Raw genomic sequence first — 27912 nt, 5'->3', positions numbered from 1 at the left:
CTAATAGGTCTAACAAAGTTCCTGGGAAACAATAAGTTTCCAGTGAAAATTGTCATAATCAAAATGGAGGGGCTTGTGTTAACTCCAACAATAATAATTACTCTAGGAGGCAATGAAAGGAGGGTTCTCATGCGTGACTGCCTGATAGCAACTACCACAAAAGACTCTGCTAGAACTATTTGCACAAAGGCCAATGCAAACTTACATGGAAAATACTCCTGCCAGGATACTGCCTGGCAACTATCTGTTCAACCCCAGGCTGGAACCACCCTTGCTTTAATCTGGCATCTGGGGATTATTGTTTCAATTATTTGTATAATCCTCCTCATTTCTGCTTTAAAAAAAACTTCCTCTGGCCTCAACCTCTTTCAGTTCACTCAATTCACTCAATTCCCAATGATCTGCAAATAAATATCATTATTATTTAGAGAATCTCTCTTTGATTGTTATTTAGGTTGACATTAGAATAACAAATATCATTATTATTATCATCCGGCTCAGAGCATTCCCTTGAAACATTAATATTCTGCCACTAAACCAGAAAAATACTAATCTTGCCAATTGAAACAGACAAATTTAAGTTTAAATTCAATTGAAACTTGATGGATAAATGATGCTACTTCATGGAATTACAGACATCAAAACTTCTAGGTATGCTGCTTCTTCAAAAATTTAAAAACTAGCAGTTCAGTGAAAACAAAGATTCATATCCTATGCAGAGTTCATGTGCACTGTGGATAAACTTGATCCACCTACTATTTACTAGTTTTATAAAATGCTTCTCGCCTACTAACACTACACAGCCCAAACTTACTTTTTATATGAGCCTTAAAAAGTGTCAGAAATATAGTTTGAATGTTTCTTGTATTCTTCTTTCCTTAAAGTTCCTTGGGGGTAGGAAGACCTATCCCTGGGTTATCCTGGGTTATTTAATTTGGTCTAAACCAATGCTTTGGTTTTAATTTGGTCTAAACCAACTTTCTTGACAAGCTATTTAACTAAATAATGAAAAATACAAAGAATCGATTTGAGGTTATGAGTCAAAAGACTCGAAGATGCCCATAAACTGGTGTCATCCAACTCACATCCACTCATAGGCCTTTCACATTTCTGCATTGGCCTTCCCATTTTTTTCCAGAATGTTCACTGCCACTTGGTGGAAGCCTATAGGACACACAGAAGGCATGCCTGACGTTCTGTCTTTTCTGGTCACTTGCAGCTCCCACAGGGCTGACGCTATGTGGCTGCAGGCTGTCTGAACTCTTGAATGCTGGTGTTTTCCCATGAATATGGCTGTGCAACAGCATTACTCTATGTGAAATGAAGATTTCATTGATGATTCAATGAGGCTTTCCTAGCTGCAAGTCCTGCTTATGGAATCCATATTCCACTGTAACGACTCCTGGTCAATGCTGGTCTGTGGTCCTCCCGCTCACCAGCAGCCTGATCTCATTCCTGAGCCTCTATGCCAGCTGCAGCCTAGGATGGCTAAATACATGTGCAGATGCTGACTGGCTCCTGACTGGCTTTGGCGGGCAGGCCTTTTCCAACACTAGCCAGAGTAGAGGAGTTGGGAAGAGATATCCGCAGCCGCAGCCCAGTTCAAATCAAATGGGAGCGTGGGCATACCAATTCCCCTGAGCATTCCATCCTCTCACATCTGTCTGCTTTCAGAATATTAATCACTCACTTTATAAGGACTCAGAATCAATTTGTATTTATCAGGGATCCAAAGAAGTGTCCATAGCTCTTATTTTTATCACTTGATTTTGAAAATACAGGTTATTGAAAAGCATCAGCAAAGCCTAAACTCACTAAGTCAAGCAGGTGTTTACCTCTAAGAAAGGACCCTCATCAGTCACCAGGAAAAGTCAACAGGCAAATGTCATCTAACATTCCTTCAGCATTGTGCTATGGAATGTGGGGGCGGTGGAGCAGAATTTGGACTGTCCACACCTACCCAACCTAATAAATCAATGACCTGCAGATATCACAGCGTGAAGACTTTATTAGGTGCCATCTGTAATCACTCAATTAAAAACAAATACAGTATGCATATTTAAACCTCAGGACCCGACATAAAAATAGCGGTATTGTTCACATCTGGTTTGGCTAAGCCATGATCCTGGCATTTAGTTTTACTACTATAGGGACTCTTAGGAAGGCCAGCATGTCAGCCCTTTGCAGAATTGTGGCAATTTGTTCTCAGAATAAGGACAGTTATGCTGCAATGGAAGAAACCTATGAGCTACCTTCACACAATTAAACCGTCTTGCATATATGCACGGTTGCTCCAAATGGCTAAGCATTCAGATTTGGGAAGCCAAGTCCTATTTTTATGATGTTTATAAGATGAAAATGTGCTCATTAAAGAGTTGAGTATAGAATCATAGAATTTTTGTATTTCAGGGCTAGAAAAATACACATATTGTATAAATCCTATATGTACCCAGAAAGGGTTGTGTGTGTTGTGGGTGTGTGCTGTGTGTCTCACAATGGGTTTGTAAACAACCACTGGCTTGAATTTGGCAGGTCTTATTTGAAATGTCTCTCCCAAATTCGTGTGTTGAAGGCTTGGTCCTTAAAGGAGCACTGGGGACTTTGGAAGGTGGCTGGATCATGAGAGCTCTAACCTCATCAATGGATTAACTCACTGATTGGTTCATAATTTAATGGATTATTGGGAGTGGTGGTAACTTTATGAAGTAAGGCCTCGGTGGAGGAAAGAGGCGACTGGGGCATGCCTTTGGAGGGTATATCTCGTCCATGGCACCTTCTTCTTTTTTCCTCTTTGCTTCCTGGCTGCCATGAGGTGAGCAGCTTTGTTCTGCCACACTCTTCTACCATGATGTACTGCCTCACCACAATCCCAGAAACAATGGGACCAACCCATCATGGACTGAAACTTCTGAACCAAAACAAATCTTTCCTCCTTTTTAAGTTGTTTTCCTCAGATACTTCATAATAGCAACAGAAAACTGACTAACACAGCAGGCAAATTGGTGAAAACCAAAGAAAAGTTGCTGTGAAGAGGTTGGAACTGGCAATGTGACAAATGGAGGAAATCAGAATTGCACCTTCATGAATCTGGATTGCCCCCAAGTGAATGGTGCTCTGCATTTTGCTCCTTCTTGGTCAATATTGCTGGACAATGTTGGGACTTTCGTGGAAGAGAGAAGGAACAAAAGTTCTGTATCATCCTAGCAATACCCAAGTGATCCAGAAGGCTCGGCTCCTACTTCCATGTAATTTTTTATCTGATTACTTAATTATATTCCTTAACTTAATACCTCTTTTCTAAAATTTAATATAAAATTTAATTTAAAATTCTGCATGCTTCACTATATAATAGTTGGGGGAAAAATCACTAGTAATCCTACCATTTAGTGATATGACTAATTCCATCAACATTTTGAGTTATTTCAACTTAATTTTCCTGAGCTGCAAAGTTTTCCAAATAAAATTGGTATTATATTGCAAATAGTATTTGTTATTCTTTCCTCTCTCATTTTATGTGAAAATATTTCATGCAATCACCAATGTCGTTTACAGTTTTTGAAAGGAGGACTTTCTATGTTTAGTTGTGTGATGTTCTTCACAATGAAGAACATTGAAATCTATTTAACCATCCTCCTGTTGTTAAATAAGTAAGTCCATTTTGGGTTTGTTACTGTAAAATGTAATGTGAAGAACACCATTATAATAGATTTTATGCTCCTGTCAATTTTTTTCCCCCTAGGATCAGAATGGAGTTAGTCTACAGATGCTTTTTCCTCTTAAAGGAATCAAGGAAGAACTTGCATTTAATAACTACACCTATTCAAACAATACAATTTGAAAAACTTCAGTGGCAATATATATTTATGCAACCATGGACACCATCAAGATAGAGGATTTTTCTGCTAACTCTGAACATGTTGAAGTTTCTTAATATGTATTGTTAATTACTTTACTATTGATGGTTGAATTACTCTTTCCTTAGGTTGTACCAATTGCCCTCCTAATAGCGGGCTCCTAAAGTGGCATTTTTTTGCATCTTCCTCATCAGGGGCTCTCATATTGCTTAGTGGTTGTCCATTTAATGAACGATACTAATTCAACAGAAAATGTGGTCTCATTTTAATGTACATTTCTGTTATGGTTTGGGTTTCGATTGCCCTGCAAAGGCCCAAGGTTAGAGGTTCATCCCAGCTTGGTGCTATTGGGAGAGGTTATTGGGAGGTATCCTCCAAAGTGATTATGGGACTCTGGTCTCTTCCTCTCTTTTGCTTCCTGGCCATGAAATAAGCCAGGTGTCCTCGCTACATGCTCCTGTCATGATGTGCTGTACTCCCACCAGAAACCTAGGAGCAATGAGTCTGTCCAATCATGGACTGAAACCTCTACAACTGTGAGCTCAAATAAACTTTTCCTCTTTATAAGTTGATTATATCAGGTATTTGTTATAGTAATCATGAAACTAATGGACACAATTTCCTAGATTAATTATGATGTGGGCTTATTTCTTAGTAAGGTTACTTGAATTCTTTTTCTCCAGTTTTTTTTCCCCCTCCGTGCTTTCTGATGGGTTTAAAACCTCTGCCTTTATTAATAATACAATATCAACCATATATCTAATCACTGCTGCAAATATTTTTTCCAACTTAATATTTTAAATATGCTTAAAGTTTCAGTTAAATATATCTATTCTTGACTGTTTTTGTATGTAGATTTGTTTTACTGTTTTTATGTTTAGTAAATCCTTAGCAAAACCCCATCATCACAAAAAATAGCCACATATAGTTTCTTTTATATTTTCATTAAAAATATCTAGCTCTCTAGACCATCTGGAATTTATTAAGGCTCATGGCATGAGAAGACACTATTCTTTCTCTGCACATTTAGCCAACTATTTTTCTCTTTATTTACTCTTTCTTCTTAATGATCTTTACCATATCACACACTACCTTTATACTATCCTCTGTTTCTGTTCCATTGACTGTCTGATCTTGTGCCTTTGTACCACTATTTTAAACTCAGAAGTTTTCTAATATTTTAGCATTTCCTTTTTCTTTATTATATATATGACACTGGTCAAGTTCCTGCAGATCAGGAGGCACTAAATGGGCAATTCCACTACTACTGGAAGGCTGAGGCCAGCAATGACCTCAGGCCACACACCACGGAGAATCATGCTGGATGGACATAATACCTTTATTTTATTTATTTATTTTTAAATGGTGCTGAAGATTGAACCCCGTGCCTCACATGTGGTAGGCAAGTGCTCTACCACTGAGCCACAAACCTAGCCAATCCTTTAACATCATCTAAGGCAAATTTCTTCTTATTTCATTAAGAAACAATTCCTGGCCATCTCACATATTATTTTCCCAGATAAGCTTGAAAAACACTTTAAGTTAAAAAATATTTAAATTATATGCTAATTTGAGAAAACGGGTTTTTACAATACTCTGTATTCTCATCCATGAATATGGATTGTCTTTTTGGTTTGCATTTCTGTAGTGGTGATGATTGTTCTCCAGGCACAGTTCTGTGCCCACATTTCAAGTAGAAGTTTTAGGCTAGAGTTTCTCTTAAGGGCTGGAACTGGTAATGAAACAGTCTGAGTTCATATAAAGCATGAAACACCACATGGCCTAGGGGTGGGAGAGCACAACAGATTAGATTTCAGAAAACCAGGAGGTCTTTTAAATTTTGAAATGCTCTATAAATTATTACGAAAATGTGTTTATCTGACTCTGACTAATGAACCTTAGTGTGAAAACTTCTAGTTCTAAGGCTATCATCACAGTCCCATTCTGTACATATTCCTTAAGTCAGTGTGAATTTGGCTTTAGCAGCTACAGTAAAATATGCCTGAGTATTAGACATAATTTTTCCCTCCATTAGCTAGCTTACTTGCTCCATTTCACAGATGTGCGGAAACAAAGTCTGACTTCAATTTGCATCCAAGATGGGGTGTGTGTGTGTATTTTTACTCTTGGTTGACATTAAAAATAAACTAGAGCAAGTGGGAATGTGCCACAGGATGTGGTCTGTCAACTTCATGTGACCTCAGCATTTGCCTAAGAAAACAACTCTAACTATTGGCTGCAAAGGTGACTTTAAAAATAATGCAGAAGGAAAATAATTCCTCTTCACCCCCAACAAAGAAAAGTAAGAAGTCAAGTTCCTCCAGATCAGGAGGTACTAAATGGGCAATTCCACTACTACCGGAAGGCTGAGGCCAGCAATGACCTCAGGCCACACACCACAGAGAATCATGCTGGGGAACACTGCAACACATACTCCGACAGACTTAGGAACAGTTGTGTTGATCCTCCTTTGAGATGTAAACACTGGCCTAACTTGAGCATTTATTGGAAATCCTGCCCTATTGGAGGGTTTTTCTCCATTAATTCTCAGGACAGTTCTGTGAGGTTTCCACCCTGATTTTAAAGATGAGGAACCTGAAGTTTAGAGAAGCTAAAAAATTTGCTCAAGGTTAAATAGCTGGTGAGATTAGAGCTGGGATTCAAACCCAAGTCTATTGGCTCCAAAGTCCATAGTTGACCTCTGCACTATCGCAAGGAGAAGAAAATTATAGAAGCAGCATTTTTGAAAGAACCTCCTAATAGTCTGCCAGGGACAAGGTGAAGTGAACCAGGCTTTCAGAGGATCAGCTAACTCCTTGGCCTGTTAAGGGGCAGTGAGGGCTCAAGCCCTGGTCAGCAAACTAGTTCTGGATCTATGTGTAACCTGCACATTCCCAACCAAAGAAGCATCTGAGTCTACTTTTGCCAAATCTCCAGTACAGGACTGAAGCCATTATTGCTTACCAGTAGATTCTGTTCCCCCCCACCAAAAGATGCCAGGCTCCATAAATAAAGTTGTAGTGATGTATTGCAGGCACAGGCAGGCTATGCGTGCATTAAAGCTGGGTATGGATTAAGACAAAAATTTCTTTCCAATTCGCTATTGCATATTTCTTGACCCTGGCCTGCAGGAAACAAGAGTTGTTGACAGACACATGTCTGGCACCCAACAATCTGGCATCTGTGCTCTCTATGGTGAGCTGGGAAAGTTTCCAGAATGTTCCCAAGCAGATTTTCTAGGGGATGGTTCTTTTTAGGTATAATTGAAAAGACTTCAAACTTCCAAACTTGGGTGGCTGGTAGAATGGTGGGACTGTAGGGTCATCTGTATTCCTTCAGATAAACAAAACATGAAATATCCTAGAGCCAATTAAAGACAAAGGAAAATTAGAAGGAGCGTTCCCTTGTTTCTGAGACCCCGCTACTTTTTCTCAAGAGGTTTTGTGCTGGCTTTAAGCTCAGTTGTTCAGCTCAATGTGTGAGATGGCAACTGCACTAGAATCACGTGGGCTTCCTGGCCCCTCCACATTCCCTCCCTGAGGTGGACAAGAGAATCAGCTTGCAAACCAGTGCTCCCAGGATCCCAGCACTTCTGGGTGAATGCTCTCTTGTTCTTTTGTCCTTCCTATGCCTAGCAGGATTGAGTCCATCCTCATTGCTCAGAAACAATTTGCTCACTAAATTGCATCTTTAGTAAAAAAGAAATCTACTAAAAACTGAAGGAAAATAAGGAACATCTCAGGGCAATCTCAGAAGAAACCAGTTTCATATGAAATGATGAACTTCAAATATATTGGTTTCTAAGTCCCCAATAGTGAATGGCATCCCGGAACACCAGGAGAGCATGTCCACCCATCCACAGTTGGTCTGAAGTGGGCATCAACATTAAGAATCCCTTAATCTCTCTGAATCTGCAGCTACTAGATTATAAAAACAGGGCTGGAATAGTTGTATTAAAAAATGGTACTTATCAACTTACAAAATTTGGCATGCAGTTGAGACATTGATTATTTGAGCAATATGTGCTCACTATGGGGTAAGATACTTTTCAATTTTGTCAAAACAAAACAAAACATTAAGTCTTTGATGCTGGCATATTGGCCCCTTTCTTTTGGGTGGATTCCTTTTTTTGCAAGAGTTTCCTGCCCCAGATTAATCTGATATCCAAAGCACGTGTGATTGGAAGAGGTTCTGTCTATTTGTGCCCAAAACAGACTACTGAGTACATTATTAAGCAAACTTGAAAATGACTTGGATGCTTTTTCCAAACTCTCCAGATGTGTTACCGCCTTTCAGCTGGGCCCAGCATTCTTGTCTCTGGTGGTATTAGGCTGAAGCCACAGGCATGTGGCAGACACCATTTCACCAATGAATCCACGGCTGAATAAGACTTAGATGGCACCAGTCATATTTAATATTAAGCTTGATGTATGTATGCCACGTCTAAATGATGCTCATCACCAACCCTCATCACCTTTTGAAGGGCAAAATGTAAAAATGTAGGAAACTACAGACGTAGAAACCATTGATACAAATCAAATTGTTCAGATCATCACTTGGACACTCTGTTCTGCACTGATACTAAGGAAAAAGAGAGTGAGAGGATGGGAACTTAAAACCACAATACCATCATTGAGGCCACAAACAAGCTACTGTATGTCAACAGAAGTCAGATACTAAGATAATATTTTTTTGAAATGGAAAAACATTGACATTTAAAAAGAATATGCTAATATTTCTTGAGGATTAGGAACTAGTAGAAATCTCAGGCTGAACAGAGGGAACTGCTTAGCAGAAACTTTGTGAAACTGATTTAAGTTTTACAAGGAATTAAGTTACAGTTTTTGACTCTGGACCATTAAAACTAACCATTCAGCCAAAAATGTATTTGGGATTTAACATTTTCTTTTGGAAAAACATCTCAAAAGTGACGTACCCTGGTCACTTAAAGGCTGTGAAACTCTATTTTAACAATATGATGGGGTCTACTTTCAACCAAAGCAAAGTTAATAATAATATGGTCTGAGATCAAGACTAACAACACATGTGGTTTGGTATCTACTTATAGACACTCTGGGAGTTGTGTGGTCTTTTGTGATAGCCATTGGGGCTGATTCTGAGTTGGTGAAAGTAAGCTAATCTTCCGTGGTTGGTGCCAGGAACCAGCTCACATGCCCTGTTGTACTTAGGCAAACAATATCCTGTGCCATAATGTGGAAATCTAGAAGTGTGGCAGAGCCAAAAATTCACTCTGAACAAACACAAGACTCCATCAACATTTGGAGTGTCAGCACTACGTCTGGTTCTAGGAAGACGGCCAGCCTCAGTCCATCCGGTCAGCTCAAGACTCCTCCCGGTCTTTCTCTGTCAATCTCCACAAAGGCTCACACCCAGGGAGCTTACTCTTCCAAGGTGGGGCCCTCAGTCAGCTGGATGGGCATGTTGTCAGTCAGAAGGCTTCTCCCAGAACCAGCCTCCTGAAGGGGAGGGCAGCCAGCCAGTGGGCCAGCACCGTAGAGACTGTGATGCTTCCTGCCCCAGGTTGAGGTTGCCTGCACAAAACTGAGAATTCTTTGCTTCCCCTCAACACACAAACAAACAAAAATAGGCACACCATTTTTCCTCTCTATAAACTGGATGGTGAGGGGGCAGTTTCAGAATTCCCTGCAAACCATAAGGTATATTTCAGGTTAAGAACTTTTACTGTGGCAGAGCAGATAGTTGTACATATGGTACATATGGTATTTGCTGGGAGAAGGAAAACGTACTACTGAAAACAGAACCATGCTGTTAAGAACAAGAGCTTTTTGAGCGATTCAATGTTTAGATGTCCACCATCACTGTTTCTTCCCTTGAAGTGGAATGTCAGACCTTGAAAGGATGTTGTTAAACCATAGGTGGCAATTTGGTGCAGTGGCTATGTCTGGGTTTGAATCCCGGTGCTATGTGGCCTAGGGCAAGCTACTGAGGCCCCCAGCATATTGCCAAGCCCAAGGCAGCCAAGATTTCACCCACTGTCCACATTGCTAATGTGATGAATGAAAGGAAGAGCCAAAGATATAAACTAATGGACCTGTCTAATGGCCAACCGATGTTCCCATAAACTCCCTTGTATTTTGTACACTAAATTTAGATGAATAAAGTAACATACTTCCTCCTAAAATTATTGTTTAAAATAAATATTGATATACATATAATAAAGCTACATAAAATAATACTTTTCCTAAGAAAACTCATAAAATAGTGATATGTCATATATACTCATTTCAACTTCAGTTTCCTCATTTGTAAAATTGGACTAATAAAAGTACCTATATGTCATTGGGTTGTCCAAATAAAACACTTTTCACAATACAGGTATTTAATATTAGTTCAACTGATTTTTGTTGTAGATCCACTATGTGCAAAGTATTGTTCTAGTGTTGCAATCATCATCATTATTATTAGGCACTCCCCTAGGCAGGACAAATTATGTTACTGTCATCTGTGAATACTTTATTGTTCTAGAATGATCTATTAGGGCTCTGAGGAAATGGACTACGGGACAGCCTAACTTTGGGGGAGGATGGCTCTTGTGACAATGACTATGAGCACAGAGAGTGTGGCTCAGGGTATGGGAGTGGAGTGTGGCTCAGGGTAGGGGAGTGTTGCAGATGGATCCCGAGAATGGAGGCAAGGGAAGAAAGGGGGAATCTATCCAGAGTGAAGAATGAGGGAATGCAGAAGACCAACTTAATTTTATCACAGTGAGGAGAGTCCAATCTGTTTTCGTTCTCTTTGGTGGAGAGAATTAACAGTAAAAAAGCATCTAAACCACCATGTATGCTTTTCACCATGACCAGAGACCATCACTGACCATTCTCACTGAGAAGGAGTCTTCATGACTGAACCGAAGGCCTGGTACCACCCACCCCAGGAGAGAGGACACCCTTTAGAAGAGCAATGAGCATGGACAGGGGGCAAAAGGCGGGGGGACCCCAGCTCCAGGTCTTTTCCTAGGCTGTGAACCTCAGGAGGCCATGAGAGTGCGTTAGCCAGACTGTCTAGATTTGCACTCTGGGTGTCTCTGCCCTGGGCCCTCCTGCAGGGCTTCCGCTATAGCTCACTGGGCTGGGGGTCTAAGAGGAAGCTTTCTTTGCCCACAATTGCAACAGTGAATTGCAGCCCCTCTTGAAGGAGAGCACAGGGAGCCAGCAGTGGTTAGCAAGAGGCCCCAGGCAAGAGGAAGTTGGCCACAGAGACAATCTCATGACTACTTCAGACATACTTGTTAAGGAAGAAGCAGCTGGGCCAACCTGAATAGGACAGGCTTTGCTTATAGCTCATCAAGGAAGGCGACACTTTTGTATTATACCAGATACTCACCTGGCTCTTAGGGGTTCCAAGAGATGACATCTCAGAGAGAGGAGGAGAGGCATCTTACCCTAGCCATTCAATGAGCCAAAGAATGTCTCTGCTAGGGCGGCTGAGTGCCACGGCAGAGAAAATGCACTTGGATCATGAAAACAGGATCTGGCAGGAGAGGCCTTGGGAATCTCCACCAACTTTCTGCATTATGTTTTCAAGCCCCTAAAAAGCTATGGTATGGAGTCAGGTGTGGTGGCACATACCTGGAATCCCAGTGATTCAGGAGGCTGAAGCAGGAGGATATTAAGTTTGCAGTCAACCTCAGAAACTTAGCAAGACCCAGTCTCAACATAAAAAAATAAAAAAATAAGAAGGGTTGGAGATGTAGCTCAGAGGTAGAGTACCCCTGGGTTCAATCTCCAGTACTGAGGAGGAAAAATAGCTAGGATATAGAGTAAGTAAGTACCCAGAGAAGTGGCAGGCCGGCCTTAGGGGAAGACTGAGCTTTCACTGACTGAGCTACTGAAAAAAGTTTTAGTTCTACAATGCTAGTAAATAGAGAGACTAGGGAGTAGATATAATAGTGTAGAAAATAAATATAGTAGTATAATTAAAAAATAAAAATACTGGAAACTAAAAATAAAAAAAACCCTTAAAAGTGTATGGTGAAACTATAAGATACACTCATGGAGTAAACCTAGTTTCAATACTCTGTTTGAAAGGCTACTTAACTTTGTCCCAGCTAAGGTTTAAGTTATTAGAATTGGAAGGGTCCCCACGGTGTATGGCAAAGAGTGCAGAGACAATTTCTTTCTCGTGCCTAACTGGCTTTGCGATGGGAAGAGCAGGTCACCTGGTCACCCAGGGAGGCAGGTGGGGAGAGAGAGGGGACGACAGGAGGAGAGCCACAGGGCTCTGTGGCAGGTTCTGGGGCAGCTGACAGGCATCACCCATGGCCCCTGTCTGGAAGCTTCTGTGGGGCTTCTGTCAATAAAGATGACTCCTCTATTTCACACAAACAACTGAGGACAAGACAGCCTAGACAATAAGTCCTACCCAACGGGGCCAGTGTCTTCTTGGTTCCTCGCTGCTCACAGGGTCACCCTTCCTGCTATCCCCCCAACTCCATCACAAAAACAGAAGAAGCCACAAACGTGGTAGAAAGTGTGGAGCTGGGAAAGCCCTGCCTCTCTCTGGCTCTGAGACTGCGGGTAGAGCCCTCAGGCTGCTGGGTTTTCTCCTTTGCAGAAAGGGCTGACTATGTAGCTTGCTGTGCCATTGCAACTATTGGGAATATTCAGGCAAATCAGAGCGTAGTGCAGGAACATGACCAGTCCTTAAAACACGTGGCTATAAGTGGTACTGGCTTATTACAGTAGAAAAGCCTAAAGGAGAAAACAAAACTAGCAGAGTCCACAACCACCATTCATAACTGCTGTTTGCTTGGTGTTATTTTCTTCCAGTTTGTTCCTGTAGAATGTGTGTGTGTGTGTGTGTGTGTGTGTGAGTGTGTGTGTGTGTGTGTGTGTACTAGAAACACATACATTTTGTGGAATATAAATGTAACATTAAATCTGATTTTTCATTAATTGCTTTTTCTGAGTATTTTCCAATGTCATTAACATTCTTCAAAATAAAATTCCAGTGGCCTCATTATGCTTCATGTATCACTGTAAAATCACTTAGCCTTCGCCTTCCCCCAATGTGAAACAGCTTTTTTCCCCCTCCAGTCCCCTCCTCCAATAAAAAAGGGTGATCAGATACAGGGACAAGGCTCATCTTTGAAGCCACAGGCCTTTTGTTCAATGGAGGCCCTTGCTATGTGTTGGCTGCCACGCAGCATGGGGCAGGTCTTATCTCTGAGTCGTCAATCTGCATCTGGAAACACAGATAAAGAGGATTTCCACCCCTGTCTGTTTCCTAGTACTCTCACAAGTCACCACACACTATGTGGCTTAAAATCACATAAATGATCACCGGGTGTGGTGGTGCAGGCCTGTAATCTCAGTGGCTCGGGAGGCTGAGGCAGAAGGATCCTGAGTTCTAAGCCAGCCTCAGCAAAAGTGGGGTGCTAAGCAACTCAGTGAGACCCTGTCTCCAAATAAAATATCAAATAGGACTGGGGATGTGGTTCAGTGTGCAAGCGCCCCTGAGTTCAATCCCTGGTACCCCGCCTGCCCACCCCCCAAAACAACAACAACAACAGAAATTATCATCCGACAGTGCCGGAGACCAGAAGTCCAAAATCAGTGTGTTGGCAGGGCCACACTCTCCTCTGGGGAAGAATCCTCCCTGTCTCTCAGCTTCTAGTGGTTGCCAGCAATCCGTGGGGTCCTTGGTTTGTGGCCACGTAATTTCAATCTCGCCTCCATCCTCACATGACACCCTCCCTGTGTCTCTCAAGTACTCCCTCTATAAGGACACCAGTCACTCCCTGATCCAGTATAACCTCATCTTAACTTGATTACACCTGTAAATACTGTATTTCCAAAACAGGGTCATGTTTGCTGGTATAAGGGATTAGCAATTCAACATATTTGGGGGGACACAATTCAACTCCCAACACTCCCGAGTGGACATGAGAAGTGATCCAATGTCTGCTAGGTGTAAAGAGGCTCTCCTACTGGGAATGGCCACATTGAAATGAAGCAGTTTTTAGCAAGGTATCACGTCTTGCTGTCTTGGGTGTCTGGTCATTGCTATGGGGCAGCATGGGTTTGAGCTCTGAAACCAAGAAGGCAAAACCCTATGGAAGAACCATGGTGCCTTATGGGCCCTGAAGCCTGAGGAGTGGTCTTGCCAACTGGAGAGACTTCCAACTTGTTGAACTGGGCAGCCCAAGCCAGCTGAAGAATCTACATCAGGGCTTTTTAAAGTTCTGGTTCCCCCACCCCTCAATCCATCTCAGTTTGATATTTTTGTAAACCTCCATAAAAACAAATTGTTAAAAAAATGATCAAGGCTGTGTCAAATTACCATAAAAGTTTCCAAATGCTTATTCTCAATTTTCTGTCCTTATCTCACCAGGGACTGGAAGTAAGCATCTTGCAGACTGATGCTGGTCCGGGGACCACACTTTGAGTTCTGGCTGTGCTGTGGTCAGAGTCTCTGAAGACACAGAGACATGCCCCACTGGGACATGCTACCTGACAAGACACAGACAGGTGATGGACTCCCAGCCTCTGGCTTCATTCCAAGGGCACACTGGCTCCTCTCCCCTACACCTGTGCCCCACAGTCTTCCTTGAACTCCTTTGCCACTGATTTGCTTCCCTTTCAGTCTGGGCTTTAAAAACAGCTTTCTGAGCAAATGTGGGAGATTCTGGGCCCTAACACCGCAGCTCATATGGAACGTATTTAGAGAGGGGAAAAGTCTCAAACAGCGTGGTTACACGATTCTGAACTGGCTGGGACTTCAGTGCTGGCTGCTGGATGCATTCGTCATCACACATTTGTTCTAGGAGCCCTGCTACCACTACTTCAGCCGCTGCAGCCCAGACCCTTCAAGGGCTTCTTTCTCTTCGGTACATCATCTGACTGACAGTGCTCACCAAGGAAGGCCACTGGCTTTGAAGACTTCACCACTGTACTTGCACTAGCGAGCAGAGACATTTCCTGAAAAGAGACGCGCCTAACAGCATAAGAAACATAGACACCTTTTCCCATCCAGGTAAATTGGGATGGAGTCTTCAAATGGTCATGCACTCTGCCTCTGAATCATAGGGGTGTCTTTTTTATCAGTTTTTATTTAAATCCTCTCCCATGAGATACCTCCAAAATGGCTCTGGTATGTCTTCCAGGTAATTTTTAAATGCATAATAGTTTGGAGCCTCATTGTAGCAAAATTATCCAGCAAAAACCCAACAGGGTTTAATTAATGAATTACCAGTAACGAATCTTGTTTTCGTTTGCTCTGCTTTGGAAAACTTAGCAGGACTATCACTTCAATTCATGGATGCTGAAGCCGTGCTATGGTAGTTTCATAGTTCAATTCACATCACGGCCAGACAGGCAGATATCATGTGAAAAATGTGTATAACAGATCTAGTGAAGAGCTGCGAACACAAAACTGGCCACAGATCTTAAAGTTTAGGTGGTTAGGACATTCCCAGTTAAATGCAATGGGCTGATTAACTGCCTTTAATGCTTCATCTTTGAAAAAGTCGCTACAATGACAGGAAAGGAATTATTATTTCATAACAGTTTGCAAAATCACAAGGACAAAGAGATGGAGAAGGATGTCAGAGGAAGACCTCACCAATTTCTGAAAGATGAAAAGTAGTTACAGTCTTGTGTCCAACCAGAAGAACAATGGAAGAGCTTTTGAAGTGTTGGCAGAAGGGGACAAGGATCAGGAGCTGTGCCAGCTCACCCAGCTGAGCTCCTGAAAGATGGAGAACTGGCAGTGGAGGAGCTAGGCCGAGGCTAGCAGCCTGGGTATGTTGCCACTTCCTTCCTAAGGAAGTATTGTGCATTGCTCCCCCTCCTGTTCTTCAGGGGGGTCATTCTCCATGGTCTGGTGGCAGGTGATCTTAGAATTAGTCTTCAGAGAATTGGAGCACAGGCTCCAGATGGATTTCCTAACCCAAGGGAGAGAAAAGGAGATGCATGGGCAAAAATAAGAGCAATTCAGTGACTGGTGCATCTAATAAGGACCATCAGCTCCTATACCAACAGCAGCAACCCAATGTACGCTCCAACATTCTGTTTCTGCTTTTCCTCCCATCCCAAGGGAGATGTTCGGAGGATTTTTCATGGGAGAACAGAACAAACTCCAGCAAAGAAGACCTAGATTGTTAACAAATGTTTTTTGCAACGAAGCTTTTTAGTGCTTGATCATCCTAAAGGGATGACTGCTAGTCAACAGGTCTCACTTGTCACACAATGCTTTCAACCTGTCCTTCTATGCCTTACTCTTAAGTCTAAAGACAGACCAAGGTCACTAGAGGAAAGCTTTCAGAGTGAAAAAGGGGGTCTGAACCAACAAGTAGCCAAAAGGACCCTGGAGCAGAGATAATGCAGATAACAAATCTTTCAAAATAATCTCCATAATTTTCAGAGCTTTAAGGTAACATTATAGCCCATAAACAAGAAGAAGATGTTATGCAAGACAAATAAAAAGATTTAGCTCTTCATAAAGAGAAAACTCAATAAAATGATTGGACTACAAACTAAGCAACATTTTTTAGAGGGAAAAGGTTGAAGAGATGGAAATGAAGAGAGGGAACAATAATAAAACACACAGGAAGGATGAATCTAATAGCCTTCCAGAAATGAAACTGAGAAAACAGCATTGATAAAATCATCAAACAACTGAAACAAGGAAAATTCCCAGAAATGATGGATGGAGGTGGGGTGGAGTGGGGAGGAGAAAAAGAAATGAGACAGGGAATGCATGTATGAAGAAATCCACACTGAGCTAAGCTGGTAATAAAGCAAAATGGTACAATACCAAACTTTTCAAATATTGAGTAACTCAAAAGAATGTACCTCCTCTTACAGTTTTGAATGTCTCTTCCAAGGTTCATGTTGAAATGCATTGCCATTTTAAGTGTTGAAAGGTATGATTAGGCCATGATGGCAATTAATGTCATTATTAAGTTATCTCAGGAAAGGGTGTTGAACATCAGTTACCTTCATCCCCTTCCTGCTGCTGAGGCTGGCTTTGAACTCAGGAACCTCCTGCCTCAGCCTCCTAAGCTACTAGGATTAGAGGTGTGTGCCATCACACCTGGCTAACTATTTTGCTAGGCATGAATAAATCTCAATTTTTTTACAGAGGCAATAATAAACTCCCAGAAAAACAGTATGTTGTGCAAGAAGTGAAAGAAAACCACAATGTTCTACTTGAATTAGTAGCAAACAAGATACAGATAGTTGCAGTGATGTAAACAGACTGTGTGTCTAAAATGTAGCTCTCTCCATATTAAGAGATGGGGTGGACAAGTAGAGGTAAGGGTGATGGAATAAGGGAACTAAAAGATATCTTAATAAATAATTGAAGAAATATAGCCTGTGTGTCTCTATTAGCAACAAGTGGTATAATGAAAGAAAACACAACTAACTATCCTGAACATGACCAGCTCTGCAAAATCAGACTTCACAGGAAGGGCTGGAACAGGAAACTATCTTTTATCACACATGTTTTGGTACAATTTGATTTAAAAAAATTTTTTGGGGGCATCGGGATTGAACTCAGGGTCACTCAATCACTAAGCCACATCCCCAGCCTTATTTTGTATTTTATTTAGAGACAGGATCTCACTGAGTTTCTTAGTGCCTCGCCATTGCTGAGGCTGGCTATGAACTCTGGATCCTCCTGCCTCAGCCTCCAAAGCTGCTGGGATTATAGGCATGTGCCACCACTCCCAGTGGTACTATTTGATTTTAAATATATGCATTACTTTAATAAACATAGTTGAAAATTCTAGGCACACGTGCTTTGAAACACAGTTCCAGAAATGCCTGACTATAAGGATGCTGAAAAATCTAGAATGTGGGGAAGGCTGGGGAGGTGAGAACATCTGAAAGTTCCCCTGGACAAGTAAAATTCTCCTCTTGGTATCAGTGGGAGTTACACTGGCTTCCTGAATGCGTTGTGGCCAGTGAAATGAATGTGCTTAACAGCTCATAAGAAACCACACCCAAACACCACTGCAACCTGCACAGGTATGCTCCCAGCTTCTCACAATCGGGTACTATCTGCAAGACGGGAAAAGCTGGGATGTTCTGTGCTCATAAAAGCGTCTCAGACATTGAAGAAGAAATACAGACCAAAAAAAATGATATTTCTATTTGAAGAAGATTTAGCTGGACAAAAATAGAAGCTTTCATTGTAAAGTGTTGAGTCATGCAAATGGAGGGATTGTGCTTCACCCCAGTGGGGGGTACATTTTATAAGCAGAGAATGTCAGGGAGGTGAGGCCACAGAGGCAAGGGCACAGAGACAGTTCTGAATCCTCTGTCTGGGGCTCTTTCTCCATGACCACACTAATCTCTGGGTGGACAGGGACCTTGATGGTTTAGGCATTGTGAAAGCAGGAAGCTATGAAGTCTTTTATGAAGATTAACCATCATCCTCTGGGGTCAGGTCTCTAATCTCTGCTCAGAAGCAGTTCAGCTTTGTGGAGTTAGCAGGAAAGTCCCCCAAATGAAATGAGGGGTGACTAATTCTACCCCCTAGTCTTACTCTTACTCAATATACAGCCTATTACTATCAGTACAACTGGAAACCACTTATAGTAGAAGTGACTGAATTCTAAAGAAGAAGAAATTCACCTCTAAGCACAGAAGAGTGCTGCTGGCTCCACCACACCCCCGGATGTCATCAGCCAGCTTTTCATTTGGGGAAATGAATCATGAGAGGGAAAACTGCACACCCCCAAGTCTGGCTGGGCCATGGAACTCCAGAGGCACAGGGGGGCATCCGGGGCTCTCCAGAGGCAAAGGTTGAGACCCTGAAGAGATCAAAGTGCATGGGTTGGAGGTGGGACTAGAAAAAAATTGGTCAGTAGGGTTCATCCTTAGGTGTTCCAGGGACACAGGCAGCTCAGGTTTGGGTCAGGCAGTAACTGAGAACAAGAGGGGAAGCCATGCTGGTGAGCTTGGGAAATGTAGGGAGTCAGGCAGGGCACTGGTTGGCATGTGGAGATGTGAAGTGGAAACCCAGTGGTCAGAGCAAGGCACCCAGGGCTGGCAGGAGCCAATGCATGTCCAGGGCTAGAAGGTGGATGGGTCCCATTTGGGGAGACTGGGAAGAAAGCAAGGAGGAAGAACTGGGTCAGGCAGGGGAGCAGAGGACCTGGGGGTGTCCCTGACATGCTGTCGGTGGGTGAGAGAGCTCTGGGGGGTGGTCAGGACGGGAAGAGGGAGGGAAACGGGGGTGGGTGACACGGCACTCTGGCAGCTGTGGCTTGGCCACTGGTTCTGGGAATGGTAGCAGTGACTCAGTCCTAGGTTACCCCACAGAGAGTGTTGGGGCTGCTGGTCCAGCTTCTGCCTTGGGCAGGGTGGTTACTTCCTGCTTTCTTTTCCCATCCTCCCTTTCCCTGGGTGGTTTAGGGGCTTGAACTCAGGGCCTTGTGCATGCTACGCAAGTGCTCTCCCACTGAGCTACCTCCCAGCCCTGCTTTCTTCACCTCTCCCCCATCCTGCTCCAGAGCTTGCAGATTGCAGACACTCAAACACATTGTCACACTTGCTGAATACATTTGTCAAATTCTTCTGGTATTTCCAGATCATATCTGATGCTTAAATATTAGTTTTCTCAGAAGAAAAATATGTTGATGAAGTTATTATTAGAAAGTCATTATTAGTAAGTTAAGTCCTTTTTTTTCTGGTTAATTTTATATTATAAAACATCTCCAGGGGATGTTTTCTCCTGGAGGAGGGAATGATCTCAAGACAAGAACAAATTAATAAGCAAGTGAAAACTATGTTTAAAAATAACACATTCCAGTAATTATTATATTCAGCAAAACAAACAAGAGTGGGAGCAGGTCAAAGATATATTTTAATATGCTGCAATTTAGACTTTTTTAAAAATATTTTTTAGACATGAGGAACCTTTATTTTATTCATTTATTTAATATGCAGTGCTGAGAATCGAACCCAGTGCCTCACGTATGCTAGGCAAGTGCTCTACCACTGAGCCACAATCCCAGCTCCAATTTAGGCTTTTATAAAACAAACACATCTAGAGGCTCATCCTTGTGAGGTAGGGATTCTGGAAGCTCAATAAAGCTATCAGCCTGTGGTCAGAGAGTTCCCTATAGGAAAATGTTCTGTAGAAACCCCCAAACTTCCAAGAGTTAAAATAATGGAGTATTTACATTATGCTAATTCTTAACTATTGCTTGCTAGCTGCAATTGAACAGTTATATGCTGATGCTTATGTTTTTAGATGCTGATTTAACAATCTAGCACTACTGTTCTTGACTTTTGAGCACCCCATGAGAAAGATAGCAGATTTTCCAAACTACTGGCCTAAGATAATATGCTGATGATCTATAATGATTTCCTTTCTTTCTTTCTTTTTTTCCTTTTCATTGCTGGGGATCACTTGGGGCCTTGCACATACTAAGCAAGCATTCTACCACTGAGCTACATGCCCAGCCCCAAGCATGATTTCTGAACGTGTGTTTCTTACTGAATAGAGACCACCTATAGATTTTATGTTTATGATTCCACCTCAAATGCAACATGCACTATGAATTGTTATTACCCATAAACCTCTGAAATAGTAACTAAATATGAAGAATATTTTTAGAGAGGAACAAGTTTGTGATGTCTTGTGGTAGTTCTGGGAACAGAAGCTTGAATGTGACTTCCATCACTTAAGACAGTAGTGTTGTTGTATGGGATTTGGTAACTGTGGGCAAGTGTTGAGCCTTTTTGAAGCTTGGCTTCCTTGTTTAAAAAATGAGAAAAGAATATTTGCTACTTCATCTTCAGAGGATTCATTTAAGATTCAAATGAGACCATCTCTATGAAAATTATTTACAAATTGACAATTGCTATGCAAATAATTATTACTTAGGAACTGTCACTGGTTTTGCGATCCACAATTATTTATGCAGATATGACTGCTGTATAATAAGGAGTTTCGTTGTTTGAATATGAATGTATGTTCTCTCTCTCTCTCTCTCTCTCTCTCACACACACACACACACACACACATGCACACACACACAATTCAGTGCCAACATTATTAGAATCTGAGCTCAGGATGTGCCTCCATAAAAAGCTTGTGGAAAATGTGGATAGTAGATGAATCAATAGCAAAGTGTGTTCTCTAAACAACTTGATTAATTTGAATTTCTTTTGGCTGTTACTGTATCTTTGAGGTTCCAGAGTATTTTTGAGTTTTTGTTTTAGCTTAAAAGCAATAGGAAGTGGGAAATAAAAATAGAAATGATGAAATACAGAATCTTTCTTTAGTATATATGTACACACACACACACACATACACTCACACCTACAGTCATGGCTGTACATGTGTGTTCACCCATTATGTAAACTCCAGCCTGAGTTTGTATTAGGAAACCATTGGCACTTCCTTGGAAAAAAAATGGAGAGATGCTGCCACCTGCTGGACTAAGGTTAATAATTCAATAGGAGCGTTTTGAAGCAATGTAATTTTGGGTATGGAAAAGTTTTTCAAAGAACTGAAACTTTAGGGCTTTGCTTAAAATAAAAATAGAACCCTACTTAAAGAAACTCACCATACAGATTAATTTAAGTATGCAAGTTGATTATCTGTTTGCAAATTAGCCATTCTTTTGGAATTGGTTACACACTGTTCCTTTAACAATTTACAGTGCAGCCTATAAATATCTAGTGAGTTTTCTACTGTGGCATCAATGTTTACATCTGCAGTGGAAATAAGTTAAAAATTAATACTAATGTAATACTAATAACTTAAAGTATTTAAAATACAATGTAAGAGGATTGGACACATGAATTTTCAAGTTCTCAAGGAAGGAGGAATGTAAAGATTAATATTAGATCATACAGTTCCATGTGTATATGCTAGGTGGCACTATTGAAGCAAGATGGCTTGGTTACTGGCCAAGTCAAGGGCTTAATAGAAGGATGTTCACATGACTATTCTTATTACAAACATTCACATGTTCCTTGTCTTTCATTATTTTGTTTATTTTGGCCTGTACCCTTACTGCAGTTTTAGTTCCTTAAAGTCATGACTAAGAAAAATTTTGGTAGCTAATAGCATGCCAATTTTTAAAAGTTAGGGAGAGAACTGGGCATGGTGGCACAGGTCTGTAATTCCAGTGGCTCAGTAGGCTGAGGCAGGAGGACTGTGGGTGCAAAACCAGCCTCTGCAACTTAGCAAGGCCCTAAGCAACTCAGTGAGACCCTGTCTCTAAATAAAATATAAAAAAAGAGCTGGGGATGTGGCTCAGTGGTCAAGCACCCCTAGGTTCAATCCCCAATACCCCCACTCAAAAAAAAAGTTAAGAAGAGAAAATATTTATAAATACACTAATACTCAGAGCTCAGAAACATATGAGTCTTTCTGGTTATTTTTTTCCCACACTTCAATAGATGACTTCTCTAGGCTGGCTTCAATTACTCATTTTTAAAGTAGTGGTTGGGAGGGGAAAGAAGTAATGAGAAAATACAATGGAGATTAATCAATAAAAAAATAGAATAGTAGATCTTGTATTAGTGGGAAGTCATCCTTCCCTAGTAAAGTCTGTTTGGGCCCTGGTTCGCTAATTCAAACTAATATCCAGGCTTGGGCAGAGTTTTCTGTGTATTTACTCCACCACACTTGCCCTGTTATCAGCAACAGCCCCGTGGATGGTAAGAAACACCTGAGCATAGTCTACTGATTGTCTATCATGCTAAAATTTTAATTTTTATTTCATGCTAAGTACTTACTGTCATAAACTACTTCTGAGATAAACTAGCTGAGTCTCCACAAAATGCAAACATTAATATAAAATAATTTTAAAAATTTCTAAAAGACTAGGTCTCAAATATTTTTGACACCAGCATATCTTTCTACAAGAAATGAAAAGCAGAGCGGGGACAGTCAAGCTGTTATTGTTTAGGAAGTTCATTAACTTATTGAAATGGTGAGTTAATTGGAACAAGCAGTACTAGTTTGTAAGAAGTAATAAATACCATTCTCATCTAAAATAAATGAAAACCCACTTGAGTAACAGACATTGCTATTTTTACTAGTTCCCTAGATAATCACCGCTAGTAGTACTTTTTCTTCAATAATGAGACTGGTGTACATGTTGTAGTATTGCTGGAGAGGGATTACTAAAAATCAATACACACCTGCATTTTCCCCCAATAAAAGGACAAACACCAGAGAAAAACGGTCAGTAGAGAGTTTGCATATTAATTCAATTTTTCAGATGGTCAGTTAATTTATAATAATTAAGGGTCACAAGATCCCTCAATATCTTACACTTTAGGTTTTTTTTTTCTTTGGGCTCTCTGCCTACTTAATCATAATTTTTTTAAAATTTTTGTTTTTGCAGTGCTGGGGATAAGAATCTAGGGCCTTACACATGCTAGGCAAATGCTCTACAGCTGAGCCACTAAAATGCTTTAATAAAGTATGAGAGCAATGGTGTTAAGGGTGATGTGAGAGATAAGACTTAAAATGCACAGATGAGGTGCTGAGGTGTGAACAAGATGCAGCTACTCTTCCTTTGATCTAGTTGATACCAACTCGATAATTTGTGGCTATGAGAAAATAGTACAGGTGCCTCGTCTTTGCAGATGCTAAGATATACTGAAAAGCTGACCAAGTGCACAGGTTCATTTCTGGGTCCTCTGCCTCGGAGACACAGAAACTCTTCCTGACAGAGACCATGGACTTGCTTGGTGTTCAGTAAGTATCAGAAGAAGATACCCAAGAGACCACAGAGCACAGTCTCAAGTCCAAGGTTCATTTTGTGGTGCACATGCTTTGTGGGAGCCCAGAGAGTGATAGGTGATATTCAAAATATGTAACAACCACTTCCAACAGGAATCAAATTCAGAGCAGTGGGATGGGGGTCCTGAAGACCCCTCCTCTGCCACGAATCACTCCTTTTGCCACTTCATTGTTGGAAAGTGGGGAGGACTGGGCCGCCAAGCATAGGTCGAAGGCAGCAGGGAAGACTGGACTGTTTTAACTGGTGGAACAGCTGTGCTGTGTTTGCCCAGACTGTGGAAGCTTTTCACCAGCTGCGCAGAACCAGATGCCCCTTGTTCTCTCCAGGGTATTTGATACACTAGTTTACCAAACTCCCAGGGTAAAAGCTTTAATTTATAGGTGGAAAGATTGTGGCTGAAGGTGAAAGAGCTAATAATGATCCAATTTTTCAGAAATATTTTCTAATCTGATGCACTGATGGATCACAGGATGAAGCCCACAGTTTCTCAAACGCCACATACTAAATGGAGAAAGTAGGAAGTCAGGAGGAAATGTCCCGACAGCAGCCAGGTAAGTGGGCCCTCTGGGTGGTTTATACATATTTAAGAAGCACCATGACCCATATGTCCTCATCTAAGTCATCGGGTCTGTACCCATGTGCTGGATCATGCATCTTATAAAGTCTATCAGCCTCAGATCCCAGGATAGCTGATGCTTTGTGATATAGAAGGGGACCCTCATGGTGACTTATTAATACTCTCCCCAAACACTGGGATGAGACAGCATTCATTTTTATTTGATAATGATGTGTTACCAAGATTCAGTCATCCCTTGATCTCATACTGTTTATTAAACACAGAATGTATATTTTACACACACACACACACACAATAAAAGATAAAACCAAAGGTGGAAAAGAACCATGGCTTGTGCAAACCTTTTACCTTCAACGGAATCCAGTTAAGGGTAAGACCTCTCCTTGCACAATGAGCTAAAAATCAGACACAGCAGGGCTCTCTAGGTTCTTTCTACTTAAATTTTATAAACTTCTTAAATTGCCTGCAGTTGAGAGGGCAAAAGAGGACTTACATTTCCAAAACTAGCTTTTTAAGGTTTATTTTGCCTCTAGTATTCAAACCACATTTCCTGCTGAGAAGACACACCCACTGGGCACACCTTGAGGTTTCCTGCCTGTTCATCATGTAGGTGAATGGGATTTTAGAGACTAAGGTAGAACCTTCTGCTGATGGTGGGCAATAGGACCTAGGCTCCTCCAGGCAGAGACTAGTTTACCTGGGCCTTGGAACCTTCCAGGGTGTACACAGGCAAGGTCTGTAGTCCCTGCTGGGGTGTCTGCTGCCTTTGGGTGTCTTCTGACTGCTATTTACTTTTACAGGCAGAATGCCATCTCCCACCTCAGCATAAGACAAAACCATCAATAGATCAGTGAACAGGCTGCTTGTGGCAGCTACGGGTTAATGAGCATAGGGAAGAAACAAGCAACATTGTGTGTTTTTCCAAGTTAAATAATGAGGAAAAAATGATGGTTTCTGAGCATTATAATTTTTACGGTGACACTATGGGCCACCCTTGTAACTGCTTTGCCACCTCCCATTTCTTGCTTCTGCCTGCAAATCACTCAGGTATAATAAACTCTTAACTGTGTTTTCAATTTGCGGCTCTATCTGTTCTGTTGCTGGAATTTTAGAAGCTAGAGTGCCTCCCACAATGGCAGTTGGGCCACAGCTCCTTCATGATGTGGATGGCTCTTTCCCCCCAACATGCTTCTCCATCCAGAGACTGTGGCTGTGTAACGGTGACCCACTTGTTCACCCAGCAACATGCTCAGGACAAGGCTGATGGAGAATATTGCTGGTTTTGTTTTCCGTGGGGGCAAATGGAAACATCAAGACTTTAAACATGGTGAGTTTGTGTTTGCACCTGAGCTCAGGGTTTTAGAATCAACAGCTCATACTTCTCACCTTCCTCTGCAAGCCAGGGGAACACAGAGATCATGCCACTCCTCCATTTCCAAGACCTTTTCAAGGTGCTTAACCCTTGAAAACAGACAGACCCTCCCTGGGGAAGGGCTTGTGTGGGGTGGAATTACCTGGGTCCTTGTAGATGCTGAGCACACCCTTGAAGTAATGAGGTAAAAATCTTTCCAGTAAAAGCAGCACATCTTCCAACTCCTCGAGAATCCCCACGAGCAGGAAGTTTTCATTCACGTTCAGCTTTGCGCGTTCGAGGGCCCACTCACCAGGCTCCCTTTATGGAGATGAAAATTAATCAAAGATTTGTTTTTGCAAGGCAGCAACAACACACAGAAAGCTGATAGCTCCTACCCTCCCACCCTGGCTTGTGTAATTGCAAATCCCTCTTCCTTCCAGGACCAGCCCGGGTGCAGCCTTGGCTAGTCCTTCTTCATTCATTTTCACCTGTGTGTAAGGTCCAGGTCTTTGAACCGAGTGAGCCTAGCCTACATATATATTGAAAGACAAATATAAACATGAGCATTTAGTGTTAGAGTCTGTAAACAAGTCAGGATGGCTCCTGGCATTTTGCCAGAGAAATGTTAGAGTCTGTAAACAAGTCTGGATGGTGCCTGGCAAAATGCCGGAGGGAGTGGTTTGTGAAGTAACACCAGGGAGCCATTAAGTGTGGAGATTCCTTATTGGTTGACTGATGTATCTAGTTTATGCTAATTAGATAAGCTGTGTGGAATGTATAAATACTGCTCCTGTCCTGCAATAAACGGCTCCTACTCCTGCTGTATCAATCTACACAAGTTGTTTGTCACCCCCCCCCCCCGTTATTTTGCTGCAGCCGGACTGCGGCAAACAATAAAGAAGTTTGATGTTTTGAAATATGAAACTTACTGACACTGTATTTCTAAAGAAATCAAAACAAGCATCCAGTCATGCCTGCTAATTGTCTTATTCTTTTAAAGAATTGAAAGAAAAACTTTTCTTAAAAAATTATTAATTACAGAAGGGAAACAGCATAATCTCATTTGTAGGCCAGATTTCTAAGCCTCTGAGCCAACATTTATATAAGCAAGAAGAGCCCAGAAGCTGGGCTCTAGGCCTGGCTACCATTTACCACTTGGAGAAACTTGAGCAAGCCAAGTTCTCTTTTGAAAAATGGTAATAATAACCCTTATCTACCCCTACAGAATCAATAAGGTTGAAGAAGATAATGTTTGAAAGTTTTGAAAAGCATTACTAGTGTGCCCAGGTAAGGCATCATGAGCACTCTGCCCAAGGTTGGGAAATGGACAATTTGAGAAATATTTTAGGGAGTTAGAATCATGGTTCTTTGAATAAATATGTCCACTGTGATCAGAAAGTGAGTCATCTGGTCCCAACTCTTCCCAGCATCTGAGGCAACAAGGATGAGCTGGAAAGTGTTCATTACTGGGTGCACGTGTGTGGTGGGGGGCCTGAGCTCAGGATGTGTGTGATGATGCGGAGGACAGACAGTGGCTGGGCCCAGAATTCAGCAAACTCTTGCACTACCGGAGCTAAACCATGCAGCAGCAAGACACGTCCAATAATTAAGCAGGATTCACAGCACAAGCAACAAAGTGCCATGAATGGGCTGCACTCTAGGACCAGCTGTTGTCCCTCGCCTCTTCAGGGCCACAAGGATGCTCTAATCAAGACTCCCTTTGGGGGATGATGTCTCTTCTGGTAAAAGTCTTTATGTTCCACCAAGCAAAGATTGTGGTCCCCTGCTGCAACTGTTTCTTTAGCTAGACATTTGTCCAGTCCCAGTCCAAGGCTTTCCACTGTGGCTACACCGGAACCGCCTCAGAGGCAGTCAGGAATGCCCACACCCTGCCTCAGAGACTGTGATTAGTTGAGGGTTCTGAACAAATTCCCCAGGGAGGCTCTGCAGGATATGGCACAACACACTCTGAGGGTGCTGGCTCTGTGTAAGTCACTTTCTAAAGCAGCCGGGCCTTCCAGGGGGGCTCGCGGGACCACTGCTCTTTTTCTATTATCTGTTTCATGAGAGAGACACCATCGAATTCTGGGTGTAGATTTCCAGGGTTTTAGACCCAGGAAACATGACAGGGACAGTGGTTGGTTAAGTACAGTCACCACTGTGGAGCAAGTGCCCCTATCTCGTGGGCTGAGTGGTGACAACGAGGTATAAAAAAGGGCCTGGTAAGGATTCTAGTTACACAGCTGTCCATGGTGGCTTAGAGGCCTCTGTCAGAGTCTCAAACGAGGAGCAATAGTAAATATGAACCGTGTTCCAGAAGGTCGAGAGGGTAGGATAGAGAAGAGTCCCACAGAGCCAGTCT

The 27912-nt window shown here is 41.9% G+C and overlaps 1 protein-coding gene across 1 annotated transcript in view; it reads right to left on the bottom strand.

Moving 5' to 3' along the window:
- Ust (uronyl 2-sulfotransferase) overlaps positions 1-27912 on the bottom strand; it is a 168214-nt gene that overhangs the window by 27413 nt on the left and 112889 nt on the right. The window contains exon 7 of the mRNA XM_048800539.1: positions 25711-25868. Within this exon, the coding sequence (XP_048656496.1) occupies positions 25711-25868 (158 nt within the window). The remainder of the gene's footprint in view (positions 1-25710; positions 25869-27912) is intronic.

Source organism: Marmota marmota, unplaced genomic scaffold, assembly GCF_001458135.2.
Source record: "Marmota marmota marmota unplaced genomic scaffold, marMar, whole genome shotgun sequence".
NCBI lineage: Eukaryota > Metazoa > Chordata > Mammalia > Rodentia > Sciuridae > Marmota > Marmota marmota.
This window is presented reverse-complemented; position numbering and strand designations above follow the sequence as displayed.